At 42.1% G+C, this 11171-nt stretch overlaps 2 protein-coding genes across 3 annotated transcripts; one reads left to right on the top strand and one right to left on the bottom strand.

The window, feature by feature from the left end:
* Positions 1-1103: 1103 nt before the first annotated feature.
* On the top strand, positions 1104-4625 carry LOC111837562 (uncharacterized). Of its 2 annotated transcripts, XM_023799744.2 has the most exons (7): positions 1112-1227; positions 1630-1703; positions 1789-1981; positions 2683-2932; positions 3280-3409; positions 3618-3767; positions 3906-4625. In XM_023799744.2, the coding sequence occupies exons 4-7, from the start codon at positions 2704-2706 to the stop codon at positions 4306-4308; spliced, it is 912 nt and encodes a 303-aa protein (XP_023655512.1). In that variant the 5' UTR covers positions 1112-1227; positions 1630-1703; positions 1789-1981; positions 2683-2703; the 3' UTR covers positions 4309-4625. The 2 variants fall into 2 exon arrangements, with proteins under 2 accessions (XP_023655513.1, XP_023655512.1); XM_023799745.2 differs by lacking the exon at positions 3618-3767 and having other exon boundaries at positions 1104-1227.
* Positions 4626-4711: 86 nt separating this feature from the next.
* LOC111837513 (uncharacterized) lies at positions 4712-9640 on the bottom strand. The gene is made up of 6 exons (XM_023799652.2): positions 9564-9640; positions 8424-9043; positions 8084-8218; positions 7503-7567; positions 6652-6912; positions 4712-5604 (listed from the first exon to the last, which is right to left on the bottom strand). Exons 1-6 carry the CDS (start codon positions 9638-9640, stop codon positions 5551-5553), a joined length of 1212 nt encoding a protein of 403 aa, XP_023655420.1. The 3' UTR covers positions 4712-5550.
* Positions 9641-11171: the final 1531 nt, after the last annotated feature.

Raw genomic sequence — 11171 nt, forward strand, 5'->3', positions numbered from 1 at the left:
ATTGCTACAGGTGAGTTGAAAGGAGCATCACCTGCTCAAAATGCAATAATTTCTTACAATTATGATAATTGATGCCAATAATTTTGTCCAGGTCATTTTTGACATTTTGTGTGGAATATCTCAGATTTGTTTTTTTTCCCTCTGCTTTTTGTGTTCCTCCAGTGCCAACAAGAGAAATAAATATGACAATAGCAAAGCGTTTGTAATTGCAACAATTTTCTGGGAGAAGTGGTGTGTTTTCTGACATAAATGCAGGGGTGCCAATATTTTTGGCCATGACTGTAAGTTGTTATATTCACCCTGGCTGTTCATTTTTGCATGTATATTATTTGTATTTTAGTTATTTGATCAAGAAACAAAATATTTGATAAAATACTTCACCAGCAGAGGGAGACAAAGGGACTTCAGTTTAAAATGCTAGAGAATGAAGTTCAGAATAGGGTGCGCTGGGTTAGGAAAGCCTTACGTCAGACCACTGCGGGGATGGAATCTGAGGGGGTTCCATGAGCTCGAGGGGCTTAAGATGATCTCGCACCAGATGGGACATCAGCTGAACATGATTAACTCTCAAGGTTAAAACGGGAGTGGAGATTATTGTCTAACGCCGCTAATTGCTTGACTGTGCTCAGGAGCGCCTGTACCTGCCTGGTCCCATAATGCCACTCGCTGACATTTATATTTATACATTTATATTTCTAGTACATACAAAGGAGCCAACCCGGCAGAAGTGAATCTAGACTGAACTTCCAATATATGTCCCATGCTGCGGGAGTAGCGCCATGTTTGCCAAAACAAATTTTTATATTGGCTATAAAAACTTACGAGTTATTTAGGGATAACGGGGGGTATGGCCCTGTCCCTGTGCTCTGACTGGGAGTTCAAAGTGTCACTGAGGTTTGAAGGGTAAGCAAAACAAAATTAATTCAGTCATTGTCAAAATAAAAAGTGTCACCATCGACATTGTGACGGTGACAATGACACGCAGGCCCCCATAGGACAGAAAAACGACGGCGAAGGGGCTCGCCCAGAGCACACCGCCAATCGTCCCGTCCGTACATGATAAAGGGCTGTATCTAAAAAAGTACTCTGACACCATTGTTGGTAGAACAGCCAGTGCTGGATCGGATGGTAGTGAAAAAACTCACACATGCTTTGAACAGTGCCGGCGCCAGAACAGATCTGGTATGAGGACGGGGTGGGGTTGGCAACAGTAAAAGGGAGCACTGGGTAAGCAGACAATCCATAGCCACAAAAATAACCCTACAACTGGGCTTATTTCTTTTAGGATGAACATGACAAGTAATAATAAAATAGATAAGCGGGTTGGAAAATGTATGTATGGATGAATGGATAAAATAATTTTAAAAGGTCACAGTGTCCTTGGTGGGTGGCATTTGGGGGGGCACAACGGCCGACCCTGGCTTCGTAACCTGTGGCACATAATCTCAAAATAGCTTTTCAAAAGCACATCTTTGGCGTACGAAATTATGGCGAGAGATTGTTAGCAAAAAAAAACACACACTTTACCTGTACTATGTCTTACGGTGATTATTACGACAGGACAAAATTGTGTGAGGTATATTTATAAAACGCACTCTATTGATTTTAATTGTATTTTTTTGTGAATAGTTCATTTGTTTAACATCAGATTGAAATTACACGAGCGAGATGAATCAATCAGCTGTCCAAATCAGCGACGTATCGTAAGTAAATACATGTATATTCAAAATGTAGTCCCACTGAAAGAACCATAGATGGCAGTATTCCCTTGTTTATGTCCTCCCACAGCAGCCACAGCGCTCAGAGAGGTGGTGATGTTTGTCCCTGATCGAGTTGCCTGCCTGCTAACTGATGTCACATCCAGGACACGTGCTGTAAATGCATTGCACCTGGGGGGTTTTGAGGCTGGAGCCACGAAGCCATCAGCTGCTGCTTGCTCTAGCTTCCTTCTGCCATTGGCTTGGGGACATAAAGATATCAGGCAAGTGTCTCTCCCGGCTAGGGGCCAGGTACTGAAGCATGTTTTTCTGTGTGGCTTATCGCTCAGTTCACTCTTTGCGGGTGTTAGTTCTGGACAGCAAGGAAAATGTTGCTGGACTCCCTCCACCTCCCCATTTCCCTCCCCTAATGCAAGTCACGACTTTTTATGTTGTAAAGTGTAGTGAACATGTGCTTATGTTGCTGAGGTGTTTTTTTTTCGGTTCCTACAATGTACTGCCTACTGGAGTACAGTCTGGGGGCTGTTTTTTTATTCTCCTCTCTCCTCATGTAATTCTGTTTTTCTCTGTTCTTCCTATATCCCCCGTCTTCCTGACCTGTCTACCCCCTATAAATGTGATGTTTGTATATGTATGGTCAGGTTGATGGCCAGTGTTTTTTTGCTGGTACTTGTGACTAGTGACATGGTGTATTGCAACAGCAATAAAGGGTTTTCATCATCTTCATCATCATCAGAGCACTTTCCATTGAAACGGAGACCAGCAAGACATCATGACTGATACTCTTGGGTGACCGAAAGGTTGCTGGTTTAAATCCCGAGGCTGGCAGAGTAATTTCATCAGTGTGACCTTGAGCACAGTTCTTCATCCCAACAGTTCTAGGGGGCGCTAACAGCGTGGACAGAACCATATCTCTCATGGTACAGCAGAGAACAAGTTGTTAATGTGTGGGGCCCTGTTTCAGACTTGATGGAGCAGCAATGACATGGACTGCCCACACTCACCAGCAAACCGGTCAGCTCCCCCAGCCATCTTAGAGGAAGACAAGAGAGAGGAAGAGATGAAGCCAGGGCATGAGCAACTGAAGGATGCTATTGGGAAGGAGGACTTGGAGATGCTGAAAGAGCCCTACCAGGGCTTGGAGAACCTGTGCTGGAGTCTGAGGGCCGTGGAACAGGCCGTGTACCTCAGTCTGCCTGCATGGATACAGGGAGGTATGTTAACGTTGCCCGTGCATGCAAGGGCCTGATGACACAGCACAGCCAGAGGGCAAGCCTCCAACACTCATGGCTCCAACTGTCAGCAAGAGCCTTAGCCTGTTCCCAAAAGGGGAGCTACTGTTCAGACACATTAGTATTTTTAGTCTGGCTAGTTTGGCTAAACTTTAGCCACACCTCTAACATAAAGAAGGTGACAAAAAGAACAACAACAAAGTATTCAAGACTTGAAAAAACCAACTAAATGGTTTAACTGGATTCACAGAACACATTGAAAAATCACGTAGAGTGAGATAAAAACTCGGTTATAGGTCATCTGCACTCATTGACGTCTGTTGTTGCAGCATTGCTATGCAACCTTGTAGCACCTCTGGGTCTAGCTGGGATCCACAACAGCTTCCCAGCACGGCTCCTGTCCTACATGCTTCTCCCCTACATGCTTCCAGCCACCATCTTCATCTTTGCCAGCCACAGGTACCAAATAAATCATCTTTGGATCTTTAATTATATCTTATTCGGCTTGGGAATTGAACCGAGATCCTCCCTTCTCTAGTTCTGTTCTTCTTTAGTAGAAAGGTCTTGGTGCTTAAAATTGCTAAAGTTCTGCGTTGCGTGTGTGTCCATGCGGTTTTGCCTGTCTGTGCGGCGTTTCTCGTGCGTGTGTTTGTGTGCATGTCGAAAGTGTGTTTGTGCGTGCTTGGAGGTGGGTCTCCCTCCCTTTTAGGATACTCTGGCGGCTGAGTAAGCTTCCAGAATGTGCCCTTTGCCTGTGGCGGAGCCTAAGGCAGACTGTCCCGAATGCAATCAATGTCGCCTCCTCCTGTTTGCATGGGTATGGAACCTGTTATCAAACTTGATGAACCAAAACACAATTACTATGGTAATTTTGTAGAAGTGGTACAAGTCCGGCTCTTTCTCCTCATGTCACCTGCCACTGTGAATGTTTTCCTGCTGCTCCCCCACCCCCCAGGCTGCGGGTCCCAGTTCCCTGTGCCATAGATCCAAGCGTCCTGGCAGAGCAGGAACATTCTGACCAGACCAACCTGGTGGGTCAGCGGTCCTTGCTGCACATGCAGCTCTCCACACCTGGCCTCCACACTCCTGTTCACCCCATCACTGATACCATAAGCTACTCCTTTCTCTTCAACCTGGCCCTGGGGGTGGGTGGTCAGCCAAATACCCCCCTCCTGCCAAACACCAGGCCCATTCTCTTGGAGGTGGAGTTTAACTCAGACGTTGAGGTAGAAGCAGAGATAATGGGGAATGGGGGACAGCCAGGTTATGGCACTTCTCCACGCGTCTCCTTCTTGGAGCTGGAGAATGTTTATGATGAGAGGGGGACCACTGCAGATGAAGGCGAGGAAAAGCCCTAGGAGCTACATCATCCTGCACCAACTGGATGGTGTCACCATTGAGTAGACATGAGCTTGGCGGTCTGCAGGAGATGTTTCTGACGGTGACGAAGGCAAGGTGAACCAGCCGCACCCAAAGAGCAACGCGAATTATCAGCCCCTCCCTTTAGCCAGCCGCTTCTCCAGTATTTGGCCACCTGCTGTGAGATATAGTGGGACAGCTCCAGCAAAGGTCATGTGATTACACAAAGACAGGTCATGTGACCACGGTGCCTGTGCAATGATGGTGACCCCACTGCTTCTAAGAGCTCTCAATAAAAGCACCATGACAAAAAGTGCTACTGAGCCTGCTTCGGTTATTTGACTAACCAATCAAAAAGCATACATCCGTCCGTTCCATAAACCTGAGCCTGACCAACCGACCTTTGGATTTAGAAATATTTAATCCTGATTATTTAGATTGACATTTTTTTTGTAAACAATTCTCTTATTGTAACACTTTCAGAGGTCTTACAGCTAACACACAATTTCAATTATTATAACACTTTTACTAGCAGTAAAAGTGGGTCTTCAGGTAATGTGATTGCATTGCTCACAGTAAAACAGTACAAAATCTTCCTTACACATTTCATAAATAAATATATAATTTCCTTTACAAAACATAATTTACAGTTTCAATGTTTGTTGGCATAAAGTGCTGAGCTTCATAGTACTCCAGTAGATACAGTCAAATGCAGCTAGTTCATATAAACCTACTCAAACAGGTTTGCAAATTCTTCAGTTCCTGTTTCATATTTAACAGAATGCAGTTTTCCCACCTTCTGAATGGTGTGCTTTGCAAATCTTAGGAATTCATATTTCTGTATATTACAAAGGTTAGACTGTAATAAATTCATTGCAATATAACTAATATATTGCATGGTTACCCAGTTTCCTACATGTTTCCAAGTAGCAAATGTGCAAATACCATATTTTTAGTTTTCCAGTGCCAAGAAATGTGTGAACTGATAAGGACTGATGACAAGATCACTGTTTTCTCTTCTTTCCATTCATGGATGGTGGCGAATGCAGATCGTCGGCATTCATGCACTGACGAACGCAGAATTGCATGTTTTAAGACTATGGTAGAACATCCATAGCAAAAAGATCCATAGTGAGACCACTGATTACTTAGAGATGTGATACTTTGACAGTTTCAAGACTTAAAACTGTAATTCACAGAGGTGAAGATGTGGGGTTTGTCCCTCAGTAGTAAAATACACTTCACTGCGGTGATTCCAGGCTGTTGTGTGTCTGCCCACTGTAATCCTGAGATACCTACAAGAATACAAAAGCACAAGAAAATGATCAACTACACCATCACATCGCCTCCTGCACAACTTACATAGTTACTGCTGTTACTGATATTTATACTGATGTGCTGCTTAAATGTTCCAGTTACACTATTTGCAATCAAGTATACTGACTAAAACCAGCAAAACCAGTAGATAATCAAAGATCAGGTATTGAAACAATCAACTCAATACATTCAATTTTCCAAAAAAAAAACACAAGCATGCCTTACTTCTTGTGCCCTCAACAAACACTTTTGAAATATCTTTCAAACTCACTCCATGTTACACCTGTTTCTATATTTTTTTAATTTAGTTGATATTTTTACATTATTTACAACTTTCGGTTAAAATCCAGTCTCGTTTTATTTAGTTTTCACTGATGTTTCATTAGTTTTTTTATTAATTTGTATTTTAAAAACATATTTCTATTTAGCTTCTATATATTTCAGTTTCAGTTTAAGTTTTAGCCATTTAATTTCCAGGATAAACTGAAAGCTGAATGTGTCTGATCTTTAATGACACAAATTCACCTTACATAATACTGTACGACATCCATGTTCCAGGTATCATTAATGGTAATAAAGATAAATCATTATTTTAGTAAAATATTAAAAACGATAAAGTATTTGATCTTTGTTTCAGCTAATTCTAGAAGTAATATTCTAGAAATAATAGCTTTAGTTGTACATTTTTTAAAATTTAATTTTCATATTGTGTTTCAGTTTATGGAAATGTCTTCTTTAGTTTTAGTTTTCGTAGCGATAACAACTCTAGAACACAACAAACAAACAAACAGAGTCTTAAACCACCCACACGTCTGCGTGCAGATGACCTATAACCGGTAATTCAGCATCATGGCATCTGAGTTAAACTTACAACCCTTCAACATAAGACTTACGCAAGTGGCATTTGTAGAGGGGAATTCAAGACAGCAAAACCATAACAGGGAAAAAACCAGTCATAAAAAGATTTGCATAAACAAGCTAGTTGGCAGGCAGCCCGTCATCATGCACTTTAATTGAATTCTTACCAAGTTCATGCTCATCTGCGTGAACCGTTGCAGGAGATACTGATTGCCCAGTCCCATGATGCGTCCCACCGTCTGGTTGGACAGGCCGGCCATCTTGGCGGTGACGTCAAGGGTGATTGCGAAGCGGACCAGCTCTGGGCCTCCGGTGCCATGGGGGAGCACCTCTGGGGTCTCTGTCTCCACATAGTGATCGGCAATTTGCTGGAAGGAGCTGTAGGAGAGTCCCTGGAAGATGGAGTTCATGCTGGTGTTGTCCTTCAGCTGAGGAGGAAGGAGGGGAGAAGTCAGTTAGGGGTCTCTGCGATGCTCAGGGGGTCTTCTGAATGGCACCTTCTGCTACTGTGAAGACACAGCAGAAATCCATCCATCCACTACAGCACAGAAACATTTGCTTAATTTGCTAATCTAATCATTTGTACTCCATGTTTGCTACATGCTTTGTATTCATATATGTTTTTATTTAAGTCTTGTTCTTATCAGCACCTGTTTCTTGTCCTCCAGGGCTTAAAAATGCACCAATATTACATTTTTCTTGCCTAGATGGAACTGAGGCTATCAAATTAAAAACCTTTTCAGACACTGGCTTTTATGACAGGGTAATTCTAATAGCTGTAATTATTAATTGTAAGGAACAGGTTGCATCGTCAGAAAATAACACCAGTAATACATACAGGAAAGTGCATCACAGTAAAACAATTAAACAGGAAAAATTAAAATCAGTAATCACTCTCTCTCTCTGCCACATAAAGACAGTTCTCTCGGTTGTGCCTTTAATATGACTCAAAAAAGGACACTCATATCAGAAAACAATCGGAAGTATCGTTTTTTTCCGCATGCATCTTAACACCAACCTTTTCATCAATGATATCCCCCTGTTGTTTCAGCAGTAAAACAATCTTCTGTATGGCTTCATTCTCTGAAATGGTGGAGATAAGACATTGTAACAAGAAAGAATGCGGTAATCCACCTGTCCGCAGATCAAACCTATTGATAAAATGCTCTGTAAGGCTGTTCACCTTTAAAATGCTCAGACACTCTTCATAAGCAAATGAATGCTATCTGGGCACAAGGTACCAAAAACTGGCCGTTACAATAAGAGGAAAAAGAATAACTAACCATTTCCATATTTCAATTGATTATTTTAATGGTTATTTCAAAGTAGTATAATATAACCCATAGATTATAGATACACAATCTGATTGCTCAAAGCCAAATTAACATCTAATCTTGCTACTTGTGAAAAAACACATTGGGGCTGCAATAATTTGAATATACTTTAATCACTTAAAGTCAATTTAATCCCCACTATTCTCAGATTAACCCATCAGAAAGGAACCCAAAAATTGTTCTGTAGATGTTTTTGTTGTGTGTTAACATTCTTTTAACACCAAAATACAAGGCAAAGGTCATTAATTAAAAAAAAGCTCCTTACCTATAGCTGATTTTGACCTCCTAATTTCAGTCCCATGACCTTCATCTACTGGAGTCTCCTTGACTTCCTTCACAATCTTAGCCAGCTCCTCTGATAGCTTCTCGTAGTACTTCTCTGTGGGTTCCACACTCACAACTGCAGGGGAACATCAGCAATCACTGTCAACTCTTTGTATTATATTATCATGAAAAAATGACACTACAGAAATTTGGCAAGAAGAAAATATTGGTAAACAACTGCAAATTTAACGGATCTATAGAGAATAACCCTGGACGTAAACGACCACCCTAGTAATTACATTAATTAAAATATCATGTGGAAATTAAGCAGGATATCTTACTGTTCGGGAGATTTGCTGTGTCAGAAAGGGCCAAGCTGGTGGGTCTTTTCACAGGGGTAAACTTGGCCAACTGGCTATCATGACGCCTGAATGAGGGCTTCCTCATGGATCTTTTCCTCCATATCTTTTTTTCAGATTGAGGGGTGGTGCTGGAGCCCTGATTTGCAGTGTTGGCACCTGACGTTTCTTGCTCAGGGTCTGCCACCTCCTTCTTCTCAGTCTTCCTGGAGAAGAGGTTGAGGAAGCTTCTAAAGAATGAGTGCTTCTTGCTCTTCTTTCCACTCTTCTTGGCCTTGGCCTCCGGCAGGGCAGCAGCTTCAGGGGGCTTGCTGGCCTCCGGTGGAGCCGGCTGAGCAGGTCCTGCCTCTGCTCTGCTGGCCGGCAGGTTTGCAGACCGAGAGGTTTCATGCTTCCCCGCTCCGTTTCGCCTCTCAATTAGTGTGGCTGAACGGCGAACTCTGGTCCTGACTGTCTTGCTCTTGCCTGATCCATCGTTGAGGCTCAGGCTGCGCTTGACGTACACCTCCAGGATCCGCTGGGTGTCCTGTTGGGGCATGGAGAGTAACTGGGGGGGCGGAGCCTCGTGGCCGTTCTGCTGCTGCATGCTGGGACACCGGTACCTGAGAGAGGAAAAGGGATCTCCTTCAGCAAACAGCTTATACCACACGGTAATTACAGTATAAAAATGACTGATTTAGAATAGAGCCCAACAGGTACAACTCGGCAAGCAATATTCATATGTAAAATATATGTATACACAAAAATGTTAATAAATGTAAGAAATATCCATGTAATATTCGGCATAATACATATAAAGTTAAAAATAATTCATAAACCTATCAAATATACATAGGCCTATACTATATACTTATATACAAATGTAGACAGAAAATAAAAAAAATGTTAAATATATATATATATATATATACATAAAGAAATGTAAAAACGTAAAGACATACAGAAATATACATACACAATATACATATATAAAAATGACTTTAATGTAATTAAATAAATAAATAAAATACTTAGTAGTTATTACAGTTTCATTTTTTTTAATCTAATAAATAAATAGTTTTAACAGAGCACCGCATATTTCAGGATAGTTCTGCCGTTCTCTTTTAAGAGGAGCGCATTTACCTGTTTCTAATGGATATGCCCTTTGTATAACTCCCGTCCACCTGCGCTTTCTTGTTGACAGGTAGTTTATGTCGCATTTCGGCAGCGAGGGGGGGTTTTTAACCTCCACACGCTTACGTAGGCGTCACATGCACCCAGGTAACCGCGCAAGGTAACGCTATGTGGGAATGCCGACGGAATTTCCCGTTCAGAGGGACTCGCTTCAAGGAAGGAAGGGAACAGAAGTTTCTGATAAATAAATCAACCCCCCCCCCCCCGATTTTCAGTGCAGGCGTCATAACCATGGCTAATTCGAACGGATCTTTTTTCATATTGTTAACATAAACCATTTTGCCCCAGACTTTTTTGGCCATACCCGCCGACTTTAGGACCTGAAAATTTGCGGTGGGGGGGGGGGACAGCGGGAAGAAGTGTGGAAAATCGAGTGAAACTCGGGGAAAATCGCTGGCACGTTTGGTCTTGCCCCGGACACGTTTCTCCGCATTCAGACCTATACCTGTTTCACTGTACGTCCCACTTGATTGCAGGCTGACACTTTGCAGCTTACGATTCCATCAGAAACAGTTTTTTTTTAAATCATTGGATTTTGCAAATGAATGTATCAAATGTTAAGTCCTGTCCTATAACAGCCTATGGACCAAAACTACATGTGACGAAAATCATTGAAATTATGACAACATGTAAACGTCACACTACTGCTATTGTTTACTGCAGGTTTTAAAGGTTAGCAGGTTAGACTAGTTAAAGCAGGTTTTTAGGTACTCCGGGCAGAGAGTCACACGCAGGAGTGTACTTATATGGTGCTGCAATTGACAGTGATGATGAGGAAAAAAAAAACATTTACAGAATTAAGTAATGGTCTATATTTAGCATATACTTTTGTCCAATGTAACATAGAAGAATGAAATTAATTAAGGGCCTTGCTCAAGGGCTCATAGGTCATTGCACTCTGACAGCCTGTTAGAGGCCCCATTTACGAGCAATAAAAGTAACAGTCCATGGTGTTGTGACCACGGGTGGCAAACAGGCAGGAAGCGGGGAAGGACGAGGCAAGCAGGCGAGGATGAAGGAAAGCGGGGTTTTATTAGGGTAAAGTCAGGGCAGACGGCGACGAACATCAATGACGGATCTGGGGAAAACAGACTCATACGCGGGCTAAATACACAAGACAAGCCGAAAATAACAGGAAACAGGTGATCACAATCGGGGTAGTACGCGTAGGTAATGAGGGGGCGTGACACACAGGAGGATCGGACGAGCAGGTCATGACACATGGTATTTTTTTTATATTTAATGGACTTTCTTATATATGGTTAATTTCTTCAAATGAGTGTACTGACCCTCCCTTTAGATAAAGGTACAAAAGAGATATCATAAAAGATATAGCAGATGCATATACATGCATTGTATATAGAATTGTATATGTTATATACACTCACCTAAAGGATTATTAGGAACACATGTTCAATTTCTCATTAATGCAATTATCTAAACAACCAGTCACATGGCAGTTGCTTCAATGCATTTAGGGGTGTGGTCCTGGTCAAGACAATCTCCTGAACTCCAAACTGAATGCCAGAATGGGAAAGAAAGGTGATTTAAGCAATT

This window comes from Paramormyrops kingsleyae, chromosome 8 (assembly GCF_048594095.1).
Source record: "Paramormyrops kingsleyae isolate MSU_618 chromosome 8, PKINGS_0.4, whole genome shotgun sequence".
Classification (NCBI taxonomy): Eukaryota; Metazoa; Chordata; class Actinopteri; order Osteoglossiformes; family Mormyridae; genus Paramormyrops; species Paramormyrops kingsleyae.

Coding starts and splice junctions, on each gene's coding strand:
- LOC111837562 (XM_023799744.2), top strand. CDS start 2,704: ATGGACTGCCCACACTCACCAGCAAACCGGTCAGCTCCCCCAGCCATC. Junction 3,410..3,617: donor TTCATCTTTGCCAGCCACAG/GTACCAAATAAA, acceptor GCATGTCGAAAG/TGTGTTTGTGCGTGCTTGGA. Junction 3,768..3,905: donor GCCTCCTCCTGTTTGCATGG/GTATGGAACCTG, acceptor CCCACCCCCCAG/GCTGCGGGTCCCAGTTCCCT.
- LOC111837513 (XM_023799652.2), bottom strand. CDS start 9,640: ATGCGACATAAACTACCTGTCAACAAGAAAGCGCAGGTGGACGGGAGT. Junction 7,568..8,083: donor GAGGTCAAAATCAGCTATAG/GTAAGGAGCTTT, acceptor CCACCATTTCAG/AGAATGAAGCCATACAGAAG. Junction 5,605..6,651: donor CGCAGATGAGCATGAACTTG/GTAAGAATTCAA, acceptor GTATTCTTGTAG/GTATCTCAGGATTACAGTGG.